The following is a 15859-nucleotide window of genomic DNA, read 5'->3' as shown; positions in this document are numbered from 1 at the left end:
CATCAGCATGCCTCAGACCTCAGATCAAAACAAAGAGTACCCTGACCCTGCCACGCAACCCAGTGGGCCTCTCCCCATAGCTAGCGAATGTCTCACACCGAAGCCATCAGGCTGTGGGGACTGTAGACTCCCACACACACTGGACAGAGAAAAATGCGAGAGGCCTCTGGCGTTGCCTGGATGAAAAGAAATTTCCATCGATGCTTGCTGTTTTTCTGGTTCGTGGGCCCACGCTATTAGGAAAGCTCTCCTCTTCTTCGGACATCTTCTCCAGCCAATACTCAACTCAGCACAAGGCTGAGATGAGAAGGCGCCTGGCCTTCTCATTAACTTGGGTGCTGTTGTATGCACTGCTGCTAATGGATCATTAAAAAAGCCGGGAGTCTGAGAAATCACAGCCATGTCTGAAGAGTGCCTGCTGTCCCAGCAGCCCAGACTGCTGGCAGAGCTGGCTGCCTAGCGCCAACTCCAGGAAGAGAAGGGAGAACAGAAGAAGGCCAACCCAGCTTGCTGTTTTTTGGCTGAGTAGGGAATTGACACAGACCACCTCCGGCTCCTGTCTGGAAGTTTTGAGATCAGAGAGCTTCAGGCACAGCTGGGTTCACAGCTGCACCATTTGGAGCATTGGACTCATTAATATTCATGAACCATCCCCACCAATCGGCAGAGTGGATGCCATTAGCCTAGCATCTGTCGGGTTTTGTGAGGGTTGTGTGTGGAGTTTTTCCCCCTTTTAAATGAACTTCTTTTGACATTTTGGATTTGCCTCTGTAGGTTTTCTCTCCTCGCTTCGCTCTGATGCATCATATAAAGGAAAGACCCAGGGGAGGCGGGCAGGAAGGAGGGATGAACACCAGCCAGGGCTTTGCATCTGCCTGTTGACAAACTTTATTTCTCTTTTAGCACCTGGCACCTCAGACAGGCTTCAAAGATAGAAGCAGCATCAGGTAAATTATACCTAACAAGGTTCATGCCCAGAACTGCAAGAAGAGCTGGATCCTGGCTCTTTGGAAAACAGTCCCTCCTGCCGTGGTGAACTTGAGTCTTGCACACAATGCAGGAGAGCTGCATCACACAGTTCAGCGGCGTTCTCTCCACACTGATAAATTCATGATTTATGAAAGACACTCCTGCCAGCCTCACTCCCTCCTTCCCTGCTGCAGCTTGTTAGACACAAATTGCAACAACAGTCTTAAATACTTGTGTTTTATTTCAGGCCAAAGCCCCTCAACTCTGAACTAAATGCCATGACAATCCCGCAACACAGGCCAGTAGTGAATGAGCCCATGGCCGTGGTGGAGGGCCAGAGGGAGAGAAGCACACACAAACCCAAGGGCAGAGCAGCAGCAACAAGGTGAGGCCAGCAGAGCCCACCCTAGGGTTCCAGCTGGTAGCGCCTGCTCTCTGCAGAGAGGCTTTCAGCGGGGGGCGCAGAGGCTGCACTGTCTGAAGAGCCTGTGGGTCCTCATCTCCGTCCCCGCAGCCCTCAGTTTGGGGCAGAAACAAAGCCCGTGTGCCCCACTGCACTGACCATTCGGTTTCCCTGCAATGAGCAGTGGGAAAGGGGCAGTAAGAGCCCCGGGGGCAAGGAGTTGTTACTAAGAGAGAGAACAGGATCTAAACAAGAAAAGGGGCCCACTTTAACCCTGCAGAAACACCAGCTCTGCTTGAGAGGCAGAAGATGGGCTGCCCAGAGCCCCCTCTGCCCAAACAAAGCTCCTGAGTTGCTCCTTGCCCTCTGGCTGTGGCCAGCCACTTCTGGTGTTAAAAACCCTCCAGCTCCACTCAACCTGCCAAGGTCTTAGAAGATGCTGGAAATATGAGTCACACACTGCCATTTACTGAAAAGCAAGGAGGTGGGAAGTAAATATTCACCGCCCTGTCCACACAAGGAGGAGGCAAGAGGCCACAGCCTCCCACAACTAAAATGTTCCAGGAGCTACAGCGAAAACTGAAGCCTGCCAGGGTGGGAGAGTAACAGTATAAGCATTCTGCTGGGACAGTGTTCAAGAGGGTCTCTAAACCATTCGCCTGTGGCAGTGCTCCTTACACAAACACCTGAAGGAGCTCAGCTCCTGGGAAAGAAAATACAGTTCTACATAAATCAACAGCTCTCGGGCCCTGTGCTTAACTTACAAACACCGCTGGTGTTTGCTCCCATGGAGGAGATACAGCAGGCAGCCACAGCCAACCTCTGCTATAGCAAACCTGAGAAGATGTGAATGGAAGATGCTCAGCGACCCGGCTTCCCCTACATCTGCCTGTGCCCACGCCATCTGGATGTGACTGTGGCCTGCATCTTCTCCACCACCCGGGAGAACCTAGCGCTCAGCCACAGCTCACTTTCCCCACACTGGGTCTAGCTGAGCAGGATCCAAAGGCACAGCATGGTCCCCTCCCATGGCCCTTCTCAAGGGCTGGGACACAGCGAGTCCCTCATCAGGTCTTGCAATATCACAGCATGATGCTGAGGAGTTCGGCGGCAGCATGACACTTTCCAAGGATGGTCCCTCGGAGTCGATCGCCGGAGCCCACGATTCTAAGTGGTTCTTCTCTTCACTGGGAGGTGGTGAAGGTGAGTTCCTCCTCCCTGATCTTGGAAGAAAGCAGCAGCTGGGAAGAAAAGAGAGGAAAGGGAAAGATGGGCATGAATAGATAATAAAAATGAAGGGACAGGCATAGGTAGATAAGCAATAGGTCCTATGTCCATTCAATGAAATATTCAGCCATAAAAAGAAATGAAGAAATGAAAACATGCTGGAGCCGGCAGAATGGCTCAGTGGCTAAGAGGCCCTTACCATCAAGCCTGCTGACCTACTTTAGTCCCCAGGACCCACATGACAGGAGGAGAGGACTGAGCCCAACAAGTTAGCCTCTGACTTTCACATACATGCCATGAATATATATATACAGGCACACACAAACAAAATCAATTAAAGTATGATTTTTTTTTTAATTTAAAGCATTATGCTAAATATACAAAACCAACTGCCATATCCCTCTGTGTGTTTGAAATGTCCCAAACAGGTAGACTATGGTTACCAGGCGCAACAAACAGCCGCTGCTCCCTGGGGTAGCATTTCTTCCCTTACAACAGTAACATGGTCTAAGAGCTGAGGACACGGCTTGGCCTAACGAAAGTGAAGGCCCAGGTTTCATTCCCACCCAGAGCCACAATTATCAATTCATTAAATTTTTAAAGAGAGCTTGATATGGTGGTGCATACCTTTAATCCCAGCACTTGGGAGGCAGGCAGAGCTTTGTGAGTTTGAGACCATCCTGGTCTACATACCGAGTAGCTTATATAGTGAGTAGGTCTACACAGTGAGACCCTGTCAAAAAAAAAAAAAAAAAAAAAAGAAAGAAAGAAAGAAAGAAAGAAAGAAAGAAAGAAAGAAAGAAACAAATGTTCTAAAGTTGACGGAGTACTATATACACACCTGGAATCCCTGAGCTCTAGTCTGAGGCAGAAAGATTACCAGAAGTTGAAGGCTGGCCTGGTATACAGCTCCAGGCCAGTATGGGCCCCAGAATAAGACTCTGCATTAAACAAACAAACAAAAAAAAAGCCAAAGGAGCCTTCCCCTTCCTCTTTTTTTTCATTTGAGACAGGGTTTATCTGTGTAGCCTTGGCTGTCTTGGACTCTCTTTGTAGATCAGGCTGGCCTTGAACTCACAGAGATCTGCCTGCCTCAGCCTCCCAGAGTGCTGGGATTACAGGCGTGCGCCACTGTGCCCAGGTGGCCTTCCCCTAATTTCTTCGAGTTTCACCACTAGTTTCCCATTCAAGATAGAGAGCCAGGCTTTTCCAAGGCTACCAACGCTGTGACAGTACTTTCCCTAACACACGGACATCCCATTGTGAGTCTGTGTGATCTTAGCCCTGGCTACCTTACCAGGTCCTACCTGTTAAGCTGGTCCCCTTTAGCCAGGTGAGAGGTGCTCTGCCTCTCCTCCTGGGCCCAGCCACAATTTGACATGGCATAGCTAAGGATGGCGTCAGACACACTCATGGACCCTCGGCCCTGGACACAGGCTTCGATCTCGGGCACCGAGAGCTGGCTCTGGAGGAAGAGGTGCAGCTGACTGTCAGACAGAAGAACCACGCTCTGCAGGACCCTGGAGCAACAGAGCGGACAACAACAAGGGGTGATGGAGCAGCTCCCCATCCTCATCCCAGCCGGGCTTTGGCTCCATGGAGCACTGGAGATGGGAGAGCACAGGAAAGCAAGCCACCACAACCATGGCTGGGTGAGCAGGGCAGAGGTCTGCACCTGCCTTCCCGTGGCCCCGCCTCCACAATGGCGGCCCCTGCTGACCCAGCCTCTCCACTCACTTTTCTAGGAAAAGCTGGAGACCTTGCCGTCGCTTCTCAATGAACTCATCGGAGCTGCCAAAGAAAGTGGACTTCCCAGGAAGTTCTGGCACAGGCCTGTGGAATGGTACGGTAAAACCCAAGGTAAATAAAACAGGACCCCCAAACCTCCCAAAAGAATCCCGAGAAGAGGCCCAATCAATATAGGCGGCTTTCGGGAAGGGGCGTGACAGAACTAACACTGATGGTATACCCTATTGCTGCAGGGTCATTGTGGACATTCAATCTTCCTAAAAACCTCATGAGAAAGTTGTTAGTGTCCTCCTTTCAGAAAACCAGAAAGGTGACATAAAATTCCCACTGTCACACAACGGAGCTGGTAGCCAGGACCCAGGGCGCTATACCGCTCCATCCCAACATCACTCGCTCTTTTTCTGCCTTTTATTGGAAGGGGCTTTTAATATTTATCTTTTTATTTCTGTGTATGTGCCTGGCGATATGTGCACCGTGTGTACAGTATCCGAAGAGCCAGGAGAGGGACTCAGATCCCCAGGAACCGGGATTACAGGCAGTTGTGAGCAACCTGGTGTGTGTTGCCAAGTCCAGCCATCCAAGAGCAGCACCCGCTCTTAACTACAGAGCCATCCCTCCAGCCGCTTCTGGGGCTTTCCGACACATGGCCTCACTATGCGACAGCCCTGGCTGGCCTGGAACTTGCAGTAATCCTCCTGTCTCTGCCTCCTCATTGGTAGGGTTACAGGCCTGCTCCACTACCCCCAGCTCTACTGCTTCTGTGCTGTGCTGGGGTGAGGAGTTTGTGCACACACATCGGTGTGGAAGCCCACGGTTGATGCAAGCCAGCTTCCCTAAGCACCCTCCATGTGCTGAAACGGAATCTCTCACTGAACCCAGAGTTCACCCATGTGGCGAGGCAGCTGGCCTCAGGCCCTAGGATTCCCCTGTCTCTGTCTCCCAGTGCTGGACTGCAGCTTTTCTCAAGGGTGCTAAGGATCCAGCTCAGCTCCTCATTCTGCAGTAACCATTTCACCAGCGACCATTTCACCAACATCCATGTCCCCAGCACCAGCTCTCTACAGCAAAATGCAGAACGCTGGGTCCTGGGTATGAATTAAAACTATCTCCTCTGAGTCAGACATGTTGCCATGTGTCTATAATCTCAAGTACTTGGCAAGCTAAGGCAAGAAGGTGGAGCATTTGAGGCTAGCCTAGAGCAACACACACAGGTTCTGGTTCAGAAAAAAATAAAGATAGACTACTCCAGCCCCAGAATTTTCCAAAAGTGAGGTGAGCTGTAGCAAGTTACTGCTATTATTATTTTAATTATTATGTGGGGGCAGGGGAGCATGCGCACATGAACGTAAGTGCCCACAGAGGTCAGAAGTGTCAGGTCTCCCTGGGGCTGGTTACAAGCAGTTGTAAGCACCTGATACGGGTACTGGGACTGGAACTCAGGTCCTCAGGAAGAGCAATAATGTGCTCTTAACCACTGATCTATCTCTCCAGGCCCAGAACACTTTAAAAAATGACAAGAAGCCAGGGCTGAAGACATATCTCAGTGGTAGAGTGATTGCCAATCACAATGTCCTGAGTTCAATCCTCACAGCATGCACATGCGTGCACACACACACACACACACACACACACACACCAAACCAGCCTAGAGAAAGGAACTAGGGGAATCTCAACTGGTATGTCTCAAGGCAGTAGCCCCATCAGTCAGTGCCGCATAGGCCATCTGGCGGGCCATCCGGCAGGCCGACTGCCTCCAGTGAGCATTCTCAACCACTCCAAAGTAAAGGACGGAGGAAGAGTCAGGAGAACCAGCAGTCCAAGGCCAACGTGGGCTATGTAAGACCATGTCTCAAAATACAAAACTAATCTATCCAACTGTGGTGATCCATGCCTGAGACCCCAGCACTCCAGAGGCTCCCACAGGAAGACTGCAGGTTCAAGGCCAACTTGGACTACCCAGTGAAAGCCTGTCTCAAAAGTGGGGGGGGGGGTGGCCCAGATTTACAGAGAAGACAACCTACAAAGTGCCAGGTACTAAAGAAGAAGGGAAATGTTTAAAAATGTGTTTAAGTCATTGAAATATATGTGAGAGCACATGAGTGTCCACATTCAACGTTTTCTTCTGTTCACAGTTTTCCTAGTCAACTGACTAGAAAGGAGGACACTGGTTTTCTCTCGCTCACTTAACGTGATTTTAAGCACTTCCCGGCTCTTTTCCCTCTGACCTCAAGCTCAAGGGTCTCTTGAGAGCTGAGAAAGCAGCAAGAGCAGACTCACACCAGGCCTGCATTCCTCTGCAGCTGCTTCCGCAGCCACACAAACTCCCGGTAGCGGCGCCGCACGCAGGAGGTCTTGGCAGTGAAGGCCTTGCTGTTCGTCTAGAGGAGAAAGTCCATAAAAAGGGCTTAAATGGAACAAGACTAAGATCACGTGAGTTCACCAATCACTCTCATTAATGGGAGAAGCAATCAGGCCATTGGTTCCTGGACCAGATGCCACTGACAGCCTGAAAGCAATCTACACCAAAAGCTTGGTCCTCTCCCGACTCCTTTTTCTTCTAACTCTTCTGACTCGGGCTGTTGGGAACACCCACAAATCATTTCTACCTCAGCTCGGCCCATAGCCCTGCAGCTGACCCCATTACAGACGCCTGACTCACGTGAAGGAATATCTTATAATCCACGTAAGAGTTCCAGGAGCCCTCATTCTGCACCCGGGGGTCCTGAACACGCACCGTGATCACCTCCTGCAGGTGAAAGGAAACAAAACAAATGAAAAAAAACAAATGCCCGTTCAGCTTCAGCTCAGCCACACAACGAGAATGTTCGGTGCCGGCTTTGGGGTCCCGGCTGGTGGGAACTCGCCGTGTAGACTTCCTGCCTTGGCAATTTTTGCAGGTCTTGAGCTCAGTGAGGCACTTCATGTAGCTAGCAGGACGGCTCTGACCGCACAGTGGTTACCAGAGTTTCTCACTCAGTACCAACCCTCAGTCATTGCTCCATTCAGTGCCAACGAGTATTTACTGATCACCGGTGCATATCAGGCACTGTACTAAAATAGAACATGGGCAAGAAACAAGCCCCCGCCATTCTCCAGGAGACTGCAGGCCAAGCCAGCTAGTGCAGGCCTGGGATCCTAATGACTTGGGAGGCTCAGGCAGGAGAATCAAAAGTTCAAGGCCTTAGCAGAGGAACTTAGTGAGAATCAAAAATAAGTCAGTGAATGAATGAATGAGTGAATGAATAAAGAGCTGTGGACAATGGCTCTCTCCTGTAGTCCTGATGCTCAGGGAGAGGCAAAAGGATTGCCACAAGTTGCAGGTTCACAAAGCAAGTTCTAGGCCAACCAAGACTATACAGTGAAACCCTGACTCAGAAAAGATATAAAAGAGAGCTACGGTTATATGCCCCAATATTAGAGCTGAGCAGTCACGGGCCTCGAGCTTATGTGCCTTGGAAAGAGTAGGCAAATAAGAACACAGCATGACACATATGTATGAAAATGTCCTGATGAGCCCCATTTCTTGGATGATAACCAAAAACGTAATTTTAAAAAAGCTTACATTCTAAATGGAAGCGCACTTGCTATGAGTTCCTTCTCCTAGCCTTAATTTGAGCCCATCAGAAACCCCAAGGGTATTGGGGGGGGCGACACCACAGGTGATGATCTGCATCTGTGTCCCCTCCTCCTAGGTGGCCCGCCAATTCTGACCTGCCTGGAGAGCACGCTTACCTCCAGTTCTTGGTTCTCCAACATCCTACATCAACAGCCCATCGGAAGAGACCATCTGAGGAGGACAGAGGGCATGGGAACGAGCAGTTAGCATGTCCTTACCAGGTTCTGTCAGGGCAAAACCCCGAAGGTTTTTAATATACGTTCCTTGGGGAAATCCAGGTAACTTTCCCCCTACCCCAATTACGTGTGTGAAACGTGAAAGGGGAAGGAAAAGCAAAACCCCCACATTAGTTGGTGGCAAGCTAGAAGCCCTGGGGAATTTGCCTCCATTCTCAGACTACTGCTAGAACCCTCTACAAAGCCACAAAGGGGTATGTGGAGAGTGTGTCGTGGTGGCCAAAAGGGCAGGTGTGTTCCCCTATAAAACTTTTGCCTGAGGACTGTGGCTTAGCAGTTTTGTGGAACCCAGCTTTGAAAAGGAGCCTAACAGCACCCCCTCCTGGTTGTTTAGAAACAACCAAGTCTCTACAAATACCAATGTACCAGCCATCTCTCTGTCTTGCTAACCGAAGTCACTCCCACACAGGTTGAGTCCCAGAGCCAGAGCGCTCCCGGAGCTGAGGCTGAAGGGTCCAGTTATGGTTAACACCTTCCCTAACCAGCTCTCCAGAACTGGAACCGACCACTGTAATTGTTTCCCACCCTGACAGGCTATCCGGTTTGTACTTCTGCCCAAGCACCCCACAGCATCGCGGGTCACCTCGGGATGCATCCTGCTCCTTTGTAAAGATTCATTAAAGCCTAAGCCACTGATTTCCCCCAGTGTGGTAGTTTACGCACAAAGCGACATCGCCCCCTCCGACAAGGGGACCGTGAAGGCTGCAGCACAGGGTTACTGGATTCCAAGGGGGACCATGATGTCACCTTCTGTTAAAATACAGCACTAATCTTGTTACTCCTAGAACCAACAGCTTCCACCCTGGCTGCCGCCTCCGCCCCCTTCCTCTCTCTTAAGAGCAGAACAATAAGGTTTAATTTCCCTTTCCAATTTACCTTGAAATGAAAACTGACTTCAGCCAATATGTACTGCCAACAAATGATCCGGGCTGGCTCCTGGGAAAACAAGACTATCTCTAAGCTTTCCCTCTCCTCCTCCCACGCCCATCCACACACCCACTCATTTTTACAGTCCCACCATTAATTTTAAACACAATCTCTTATTAGTTCTGCCTTGCCATCAGAAGGGTGCATAATGAGCTTCCGTCTAGTTTATGTTTTGCTAACACAGGGCTAATGTTTCAAAAGAAGGGGAACTCGCTTACAGCATGGAATTAGCAGAGCAAACAGTTTTTGCAACCCTTTCCAATATCCCAGAAGGTCTCTCTACAGACAGACATAGCATGCAGGGACAAAGCTACATAGCAGATGACAAAATTGAGCTGCGCTGTGGCGCAAACCCAAGGTTCTGTGATTTCAACACCATAATAAACAGCATTCTTGCTGACAATCTGATTTCTCATCCACTGCAGTCACCACCTCCAACAGGCCCTGAGCTGAAATGCACTTTTGGGCATTTTCAATTCCCCAATTACCCAGCATAGCAGCCCAGATGCAAACAGACAAAGGTGTGTGGACCAAAAACAGCAGACAGACTTGCTGTGAATAATTAACTTGCTGGGATTTTCCCTCCTCTTCTCTTTTTATGCATTTGCTAAACTGCCAGAATATTCTGAAATGGCTTTTTTTTTTTCCAGAATGCAATAAGAACGATGGAAAGAAAAAAAAATCTACTTAAGGGAGTTCAAACCTCTCTGTCTGAAAGTTCACCTCTCTGTGAAATTCAAGACTGTAATTCAATAACTAAACGGTCACCATACCTTTAGACTCAAGGAAAGTTTGATAGGGCCCCACAGCACCCCCATGTGGAAGTTTTTCTCCTTTATTTTGGAACTAATGTCACACAGAAACAACCATAAACTGGCTTCTAAAAAATGCCAAGTCTCCTGAGACTCTGTGGGCGTTAAGCCTAGGTTTAAAGGACACTGAGGAAGTTCTGGTTGCAAATTTTAAAACAATGAAACCGCAAAAAACAACACTGCATTTCTAACAAACACTGTTCTCCATCAATGTCCTTCCCAAAGACAACACTTTTGGAAGAAAACGAAGCTCAGTTCCATTCCTGGAGAAGCAGCAAGTTCTCAACTCAACCCTATGACCTGTCCAAAGGGATGGAAGAAACAGATCTGTGCATCCACTAAAAAAGGATAGTCAAGTCACCTCCGAAGTTTCGGACGCTTCCTCAATGCTAACTACATTTCCCGAAGTGCTCTTTGCTTCCCTCAGCTGTACCAGCACCAACAGTCCTGGGGAAGAGCCAGATCGCTTGGTGCGCACTGAGCTGACGCGCTGTAAAGCTCACAACTGCTAATTCAGGGGAGCCATTCAAAGCCTTCCCCTCATTTTCTCTGCCACTTAAACTACTTCAAGGGGCACGTTAAAAACAAATCACGCTGTAAAAAGGATTGCACCAAGGAGCCTCCCGCCCTTTCTTACTCATTCTTGAGTCCTTGGTGTCAACAGGCGGCAACTCGAAAGCCTCGCCTTCCTAAATTCCCACGGGCGCTCGAGGAAGCTCCTCCGCCTGACAGTCTGTCCTGTCCATCAAGCAGCTGTTTCACCTTTCAGTCGGTAACCCACTCCTTTCACCTGGAAGTGACAGAGGGGACCATAATTTCCAGAGTCCGCAGGGGGAGGGCGGGGGGGAAATCTGCCATTTTCTCCCACTCCGGTAGATATCCCCAAACTCTGACGCCGGTCACCCCCTTCCATTCTTAACAAACTTAGATGGGAAACAGCCCCACGGGCCTTCCCTTTCCCCGATTGACAGAGATCTTCCATGTTCGTATACTGAAGGCCAGACTTCCCTTTTCCTCGGGTCCCAGCAAGCCCTCACTCTCACACCGGGCAGTAAGAGAGACCCCGCCGTGTCAAGCCAGGCCATCACTCAAACACCGCCACCGCGGCTCGAGCCCGTATCCTACCTCCTTGCCCCTCCCTCTCCCCCTCTCCAGCGGCACCTAAGGGCCGCGGCCCCGCCCACGCCCTCTCACCTGAGAGCGGCGGCAGCTCTCCACAGCGACACCACCAGCGCCGCACCGAGCAGCCCGAATCCCGGCTTCTTCTTCCGGGTGAGCCGCCTGCGCCCCGGTGCACGACGGGAGGCGACTCCCGACGGGCCAATCCTGAGTGTCCAGGACGCCCCACCCGCGCCGAGCAAGGCTCTCAGTGGCGACCGCGGGTCCGCGGAGGCTCTGCGCCCCGCCCAGACCTGAGCTGCACTCGGGGTCTTTCCGGAAATCGCTCGGGGGTGCTGGAGGCGGGGCGCAAGGGCGGAGAACCCCGTGGTGTCCACTCCGGGGCCGCGTCCCGCCCACCGCCGTCAGGAGCGTCAGTCAGTGCTCAGGGAGCGACGTTGAAGGCCTGAGCGAGCATCCTGGGGATCCCAAGTGTCAGTAGGGTGTTACCGAGCGGTCATCGTTGTGGGAGGCTTCCCGCGTTCCTGAAGCGTTACTAAGGCCCTGAGGAGGTGCCGCTCTGAACCTCCGAGGTAAACGTCAAGGGCACTGCCAGTGAGATTTGGAAAAGCCGAAGATTTATCCCAGCAAAACACAGACGAGAAAGTTGACAGTTCCTAGTTGTCCAGCCCAAAGCAGGATCACGCAAGGAAAAGCCGGTGAAAATGCTAACTCTAGCGATATCAAAATTCCTCCTGGGGCTGGAGAAATGCCTCAGCGGTTAAGAACACTGTCTGCTCTTCCAGAGGTCCTGGGTTTGATTCCCAGCAACCACATGGTGGCTCCCAACCATCTATGCTGGGATCTGATGCCCTCTTCTGGCATGCAGATAAAGCACTCACATATGCAAAATAAATAAATATATCTTTAAAAAAAAAAAACTGGAGAAATGGTTCAGGAAATGAGTTCAGCACCCACAAATTCCTGTAACTCCAACGTCAGCAAATCTGAGGCACACACACACTAAAAATGAATATTTATTTTTACTTTACATATATGAGTGTTTTGCCTATAAGTATGGATGCCTAACCCGGGACCCTCAGAGGCCAGACGAGGGCCTGGAGTTACAAACAGTTGGAGCCACTGTGTGGATCCTGAGTACTGAACCCGTATCCTGTGCAAGAACCGAAAGTGTTCTTAACCTCGGAGTCATGTCTCTAGTCCCAAATCCTTTTTTTTTCCTTCTTCTCTTCTCTTTTCTCTCTCCTCCTCTCCTCTCCCTCTCCTCTCCTCTCCTTCTTCTCTCCCTCTCCCTCTCCTCTCCTCTCTTTTCTGAAACTTAAGGAGGCTGGGCATCATGTTAGCACATGCCTTTAATTCTAGCACTTGGGAGGTAGAGGCAAGCAGATCTTCATGAGTTTGAGGCCAGCTTAAAGTCAGGCCAGCCAAGCTATTACACAGATGAGGTGGATCTTGGAAGCTTCTAGCCTCTGTGCAATCAAATCTAGGCCTAGAGTGCTTTCAGCCTCTGAGACTTACTGCTGAATGAGCTCACCCTTTCTAGTTCTTTCTGAACTCTGGCTGGCTAGCTTAACTCAGCTGTTCTGGCTTAAACTCCTCTCCTAGCTGATTTATTCAGTCTGGCTTCTCTGAGGTCCAGACTCAAGTCCTCTGCAAGAGCAGCAAGTACTCTTAACCACTGAGACATCGCTCTAATCCCATTTTAAAGAATTTTAATCATGTTAATACCATCACTGATCTCATCAGGAAGCTTTCAGGAAGTTGGCAGGTTCACTATGGTGGACACCACATTTCCAAAGGTAACATTTTCTTTTTTGCTTGAGAGACATTTTCTCATTGGCAGTAATACTTGTATTTTCCTTTACATGGCCAACTCTGCATTTAAACATCTGCTTAGTCAGCTTTTTCCTTTTTTTTTTTTTTTTTTTTTTTTTGCTAGAGTTTTTCCCTGAAATTCATAATTCTTCTGCCTTAGGCCCCCAAATGCTGTCATATGCATGTGCCACACTGCCTAGAAAAATTTAACTGATGATGTTGGGACCAATCATTTTTTGTTTGTTTTTCTGAGACAGGGTTCCTCTGTGTAGCCATGGCTGTCCTGGACTTGCTTTGTAGATCAGGCTCGTCTTGAATTCATCAAGATCCTTCTGCCTCTGCCTCCCCAAGTGCTGGGATTACAGGCACATGCCAAACTCGCCCAGCTGGGGCCAATCTTTATACAATAAATACAAGGAAATAACAACCACAACTCTGAACAACGGAATCAATCCAAACTCCAAAATGCTTAAAAATTTAAAATATATTGGGCACCAGTGCAATGCTACAATGAAAGATTTCCCATGGGTCACAGTCAAAATGCAGGCATGATGAAAATACCCAGACTTTATGTATGAAATATATTTTTAAAGGCTAGGCCTAGTGACACACACCTACAATCCCAGCACTGGGGATGCTGAGCACAAGTTGTAAGGTTAAAAAAAAAAATTAAAGAAAGAAAGAAAGCCTAGTCAAAGTCAGAGGTATGTGGATTAAAAGTATATATTTTGAAGAACAGGAATTCAAGGTTATTGAATGAGAAAAAAAATTAAAAAATAAATGAGAAAAGGGCATGACTACTTCTAGGAATGGTGGAGGAGAAAGTTTGTTATAGATAAAAGGGAGAACATAGCTAGGGGCACAGATATCCAGAAGGGTCCAAAGTGACCATGGCCCTGAGCCATGTGACAAAGCAGGGAGGGGAGAGCAAGACCAGGAGGGCAAAGGGTAGATGTCCTCCTGGGGTTGGATTATATAGAAAAGGGCTGCCCCGCCTCTGGGCTGGAGAGGTTTAGGGTAGTTGGTGGGGTATGTCAGTCAGGAGGGCCCCGTAACAGGTAGAGACTGAGGGTTGCTGGGAGAACCTGGAGGCCACGTCAGACGTGAAATGTTAAGTAGGCACCTCAGCCATTTGTCTGGGGTTTGAGACCTAACAGTTATTTTGACTACAGTAAGTCTGAACCTAGCCCAGGACTACATGAGACCCTGTCTCGAAACTGAAAGAGCCAGCTAGGGTTGCCTGAAGGTTTCCCAGGCAGCTGAAGGCTTGAAAGAGTGCTATCTGCAGAATGATCACAACTGCAGGGTCTTCAAGCACCAATCCCTTCAGAGCCCAGGAAGTCTGTTCCTTTTCTTGTCTTTTGTATTTGTTGTTGTTCTTGTTTGTTTGTTTTGGTTTTCGAGACAGGGTCTCTGTGTGTACCCTGCTTGTCCTGGAACTCACTCTGTAGACCAGGCTGTCCTGAAACTTGCCTCTGCCACCCAAGTGCTGGGGCTCAGGGTGTGCGCCACCGTGTCCAGCTCAGCTCCTTTTTGCAGTCAGATAATCTTGAGGTTCCTGGAACCACCTTTCATGAACCAGTGAATATTCAAGAAAACTAAATCTGAAGTCTTCTCTATCACATGTGACCTATCATCTTGTCAGACCTTAACATCTACTTTTCTGAATTTGCACGGATTTCTGTTTCACAAGGTTTAACTATTTTATATACCCTGGTTGGTGCTTACAATAAAACAGCATACAAACAAAACAAAACGAAAAAACAGCACTGGCTGCTCTCCCAGAGGCTCCAGGCTCCAGGGCAGCGCATCGCCATCAGTTAACTCCAGTTCCCCGTAAATCTAGCGCCCTCTTCTGGTCTCTGCGGGCACTGCAAGCACATGGTCCACAGACACATGAAATAAAAAATGAAAATAAATCTTCTTTCGAAAAGGAAAAGATAAGGGGCCGGAGCGATGGCTCAGCGGTTATAAGGGCACTGGCTGCTCTTCCAAAGAACCCGTGTTTAAATCCTAGCACCCACATGGCAGCTCACAACTGTCTGTAACTCCAGTTCCTCGCACAGATATGGATGGAGACAAAACACAAATGTAAAATAATTTTTAAAAAAAGAAAAAGGAAAGATAGAAAAAAAAAGAGAGGAAAAAAAAGAAAGCCAGGTGGTAGTCATGCACCACTTTAATCCCAGCACCCAGGAGGCAGAGGCAGGTGGATCTCTGAGTTTGAGGTCAGCCTGTCTACAGAGTTACAGGAGGACCAGGGGACTACACAAAGAAACCCTGTCTTGAAGAGAAAAGAAAAGAAAATTGTGTTCAAGTGAAACAAAGAATTCCTAGGGGCTGGAAGGGTAGCTCAGTGGTTAAGAGCACTGGCTGTTCTTCCAAAGAACCTGGGTTCAAATCCCAGCTCTCACATGACAGCTCACAACTATGTGGAATTCCAGTTCCAGAGGTCTGATACCATCACATAGACGTACATGGAGGCAAAGCACAAATGTAACTATAATAAAATAATTTTAAGAGGGAATTCCTAACAGTGTGGAGGGAAATGCTTTAAAAGTTCTGTCCTTCCCTCACTCTTTAAATTGCATCTTAGAAAAAGCTCCCTAAAGCCAAGCGGTGGTGGCACACAACCTTTAATCTCAGCATTAAATAAAAAAAAATCTAAAAATAAGTAGTATTTACTAACATTATTGTCAACTCTGAAGAAATTCCTTTTTTTTTTTTGTTGATTTTTGTTTTTTGTTTTTTTCAAGACAAGGTTTCTCTGTGTAGCCCTGGATGTCCTGGAACTAGCTTTGTAGACCAGGGGGGGTCTACAGAGATCCACCTGCCTCTGCCTCCCAAGTCCTGGGATTAAATCGCCCGCCTTGGAGAACAGCCTCAACTATAATGTCCTAGGCTTGGAGTGTAGCTCAGTAATAAAGTGCTATGTGCCTGAGCGTATGTGCCTGCAGCTAGGACAGGAAGGAGTTAGATTCCCGGG

General features: G+C 48.9%; 1 protein-coding gene across 3 annotated transcripts; it reads right to left on the bottom strand.

Moving 5' to 3' along the window:
• Positions 1–1192: 1192 nt before the first annotated feature.
• Positions 1193–11280, bottom strand: Snx11 (sorting nexin 11). Of its 3 annotated transcripts, XM_060386868.1 has the most exons (10): positions 11134–11280; positions 10577–10729; positions 9077–9136; positions 8081–8135; positions 7008–7094; positions 6626–6726; positions 4337–4432; positions 3907–4119; positions 3227–3332; positions 2407–2613 (listed from the first exon to the last, which is right to left on the bottom strand). In XM_060386868.1, exons 4-10 carry the CDS (start codon positions 8102–8104, stop codon positions 2557–2559), a joined length of 684 nt encoding a protein of 227 aa, XP_060242851.1. In that variant the 5' UTR covers positions 8105–8135; positions 9077–9136; positions 10577–10729; positions 11134–11280; the 3' UTR covers positions 2407–2556. The 3 variants fall into 3 exon arrangements, with proteins under 3 accessions (XP_021497679.1, XP_060242850.1, XP_060242851.1); XM_021642004.2 differs by lacking the exon at positions 3227–3332 and having other exon boundaries at positions 1193–2613; XM_060386867.1 differs by lacking the exons at positions 3227–3332; positions 9077–9136 and having other exon boundaries at positions 1193–2613.
• Between the last annotated feature and the right edge of the window lie 4579 nt (positions 11281–15859).

This window comes from Meriones unguiculatus, chromosome 7 (genome assembly GCF_030254825.1).
Source record: "Meriones unguiculatus strain TT.TT164.6M chromosome 7, Bangor_MerUng_6.1, whole genome shotgun sequence".
Classification (NCBI taxonomy): Eukaryota; Metazoa; Chordata; class Mammalia; order Rodentia; family Muridae; genus Meriones; species Meriones unguiculatus.
This window is presented reverse-complemented; position numbering and strand designations above follow the sequence as displayed.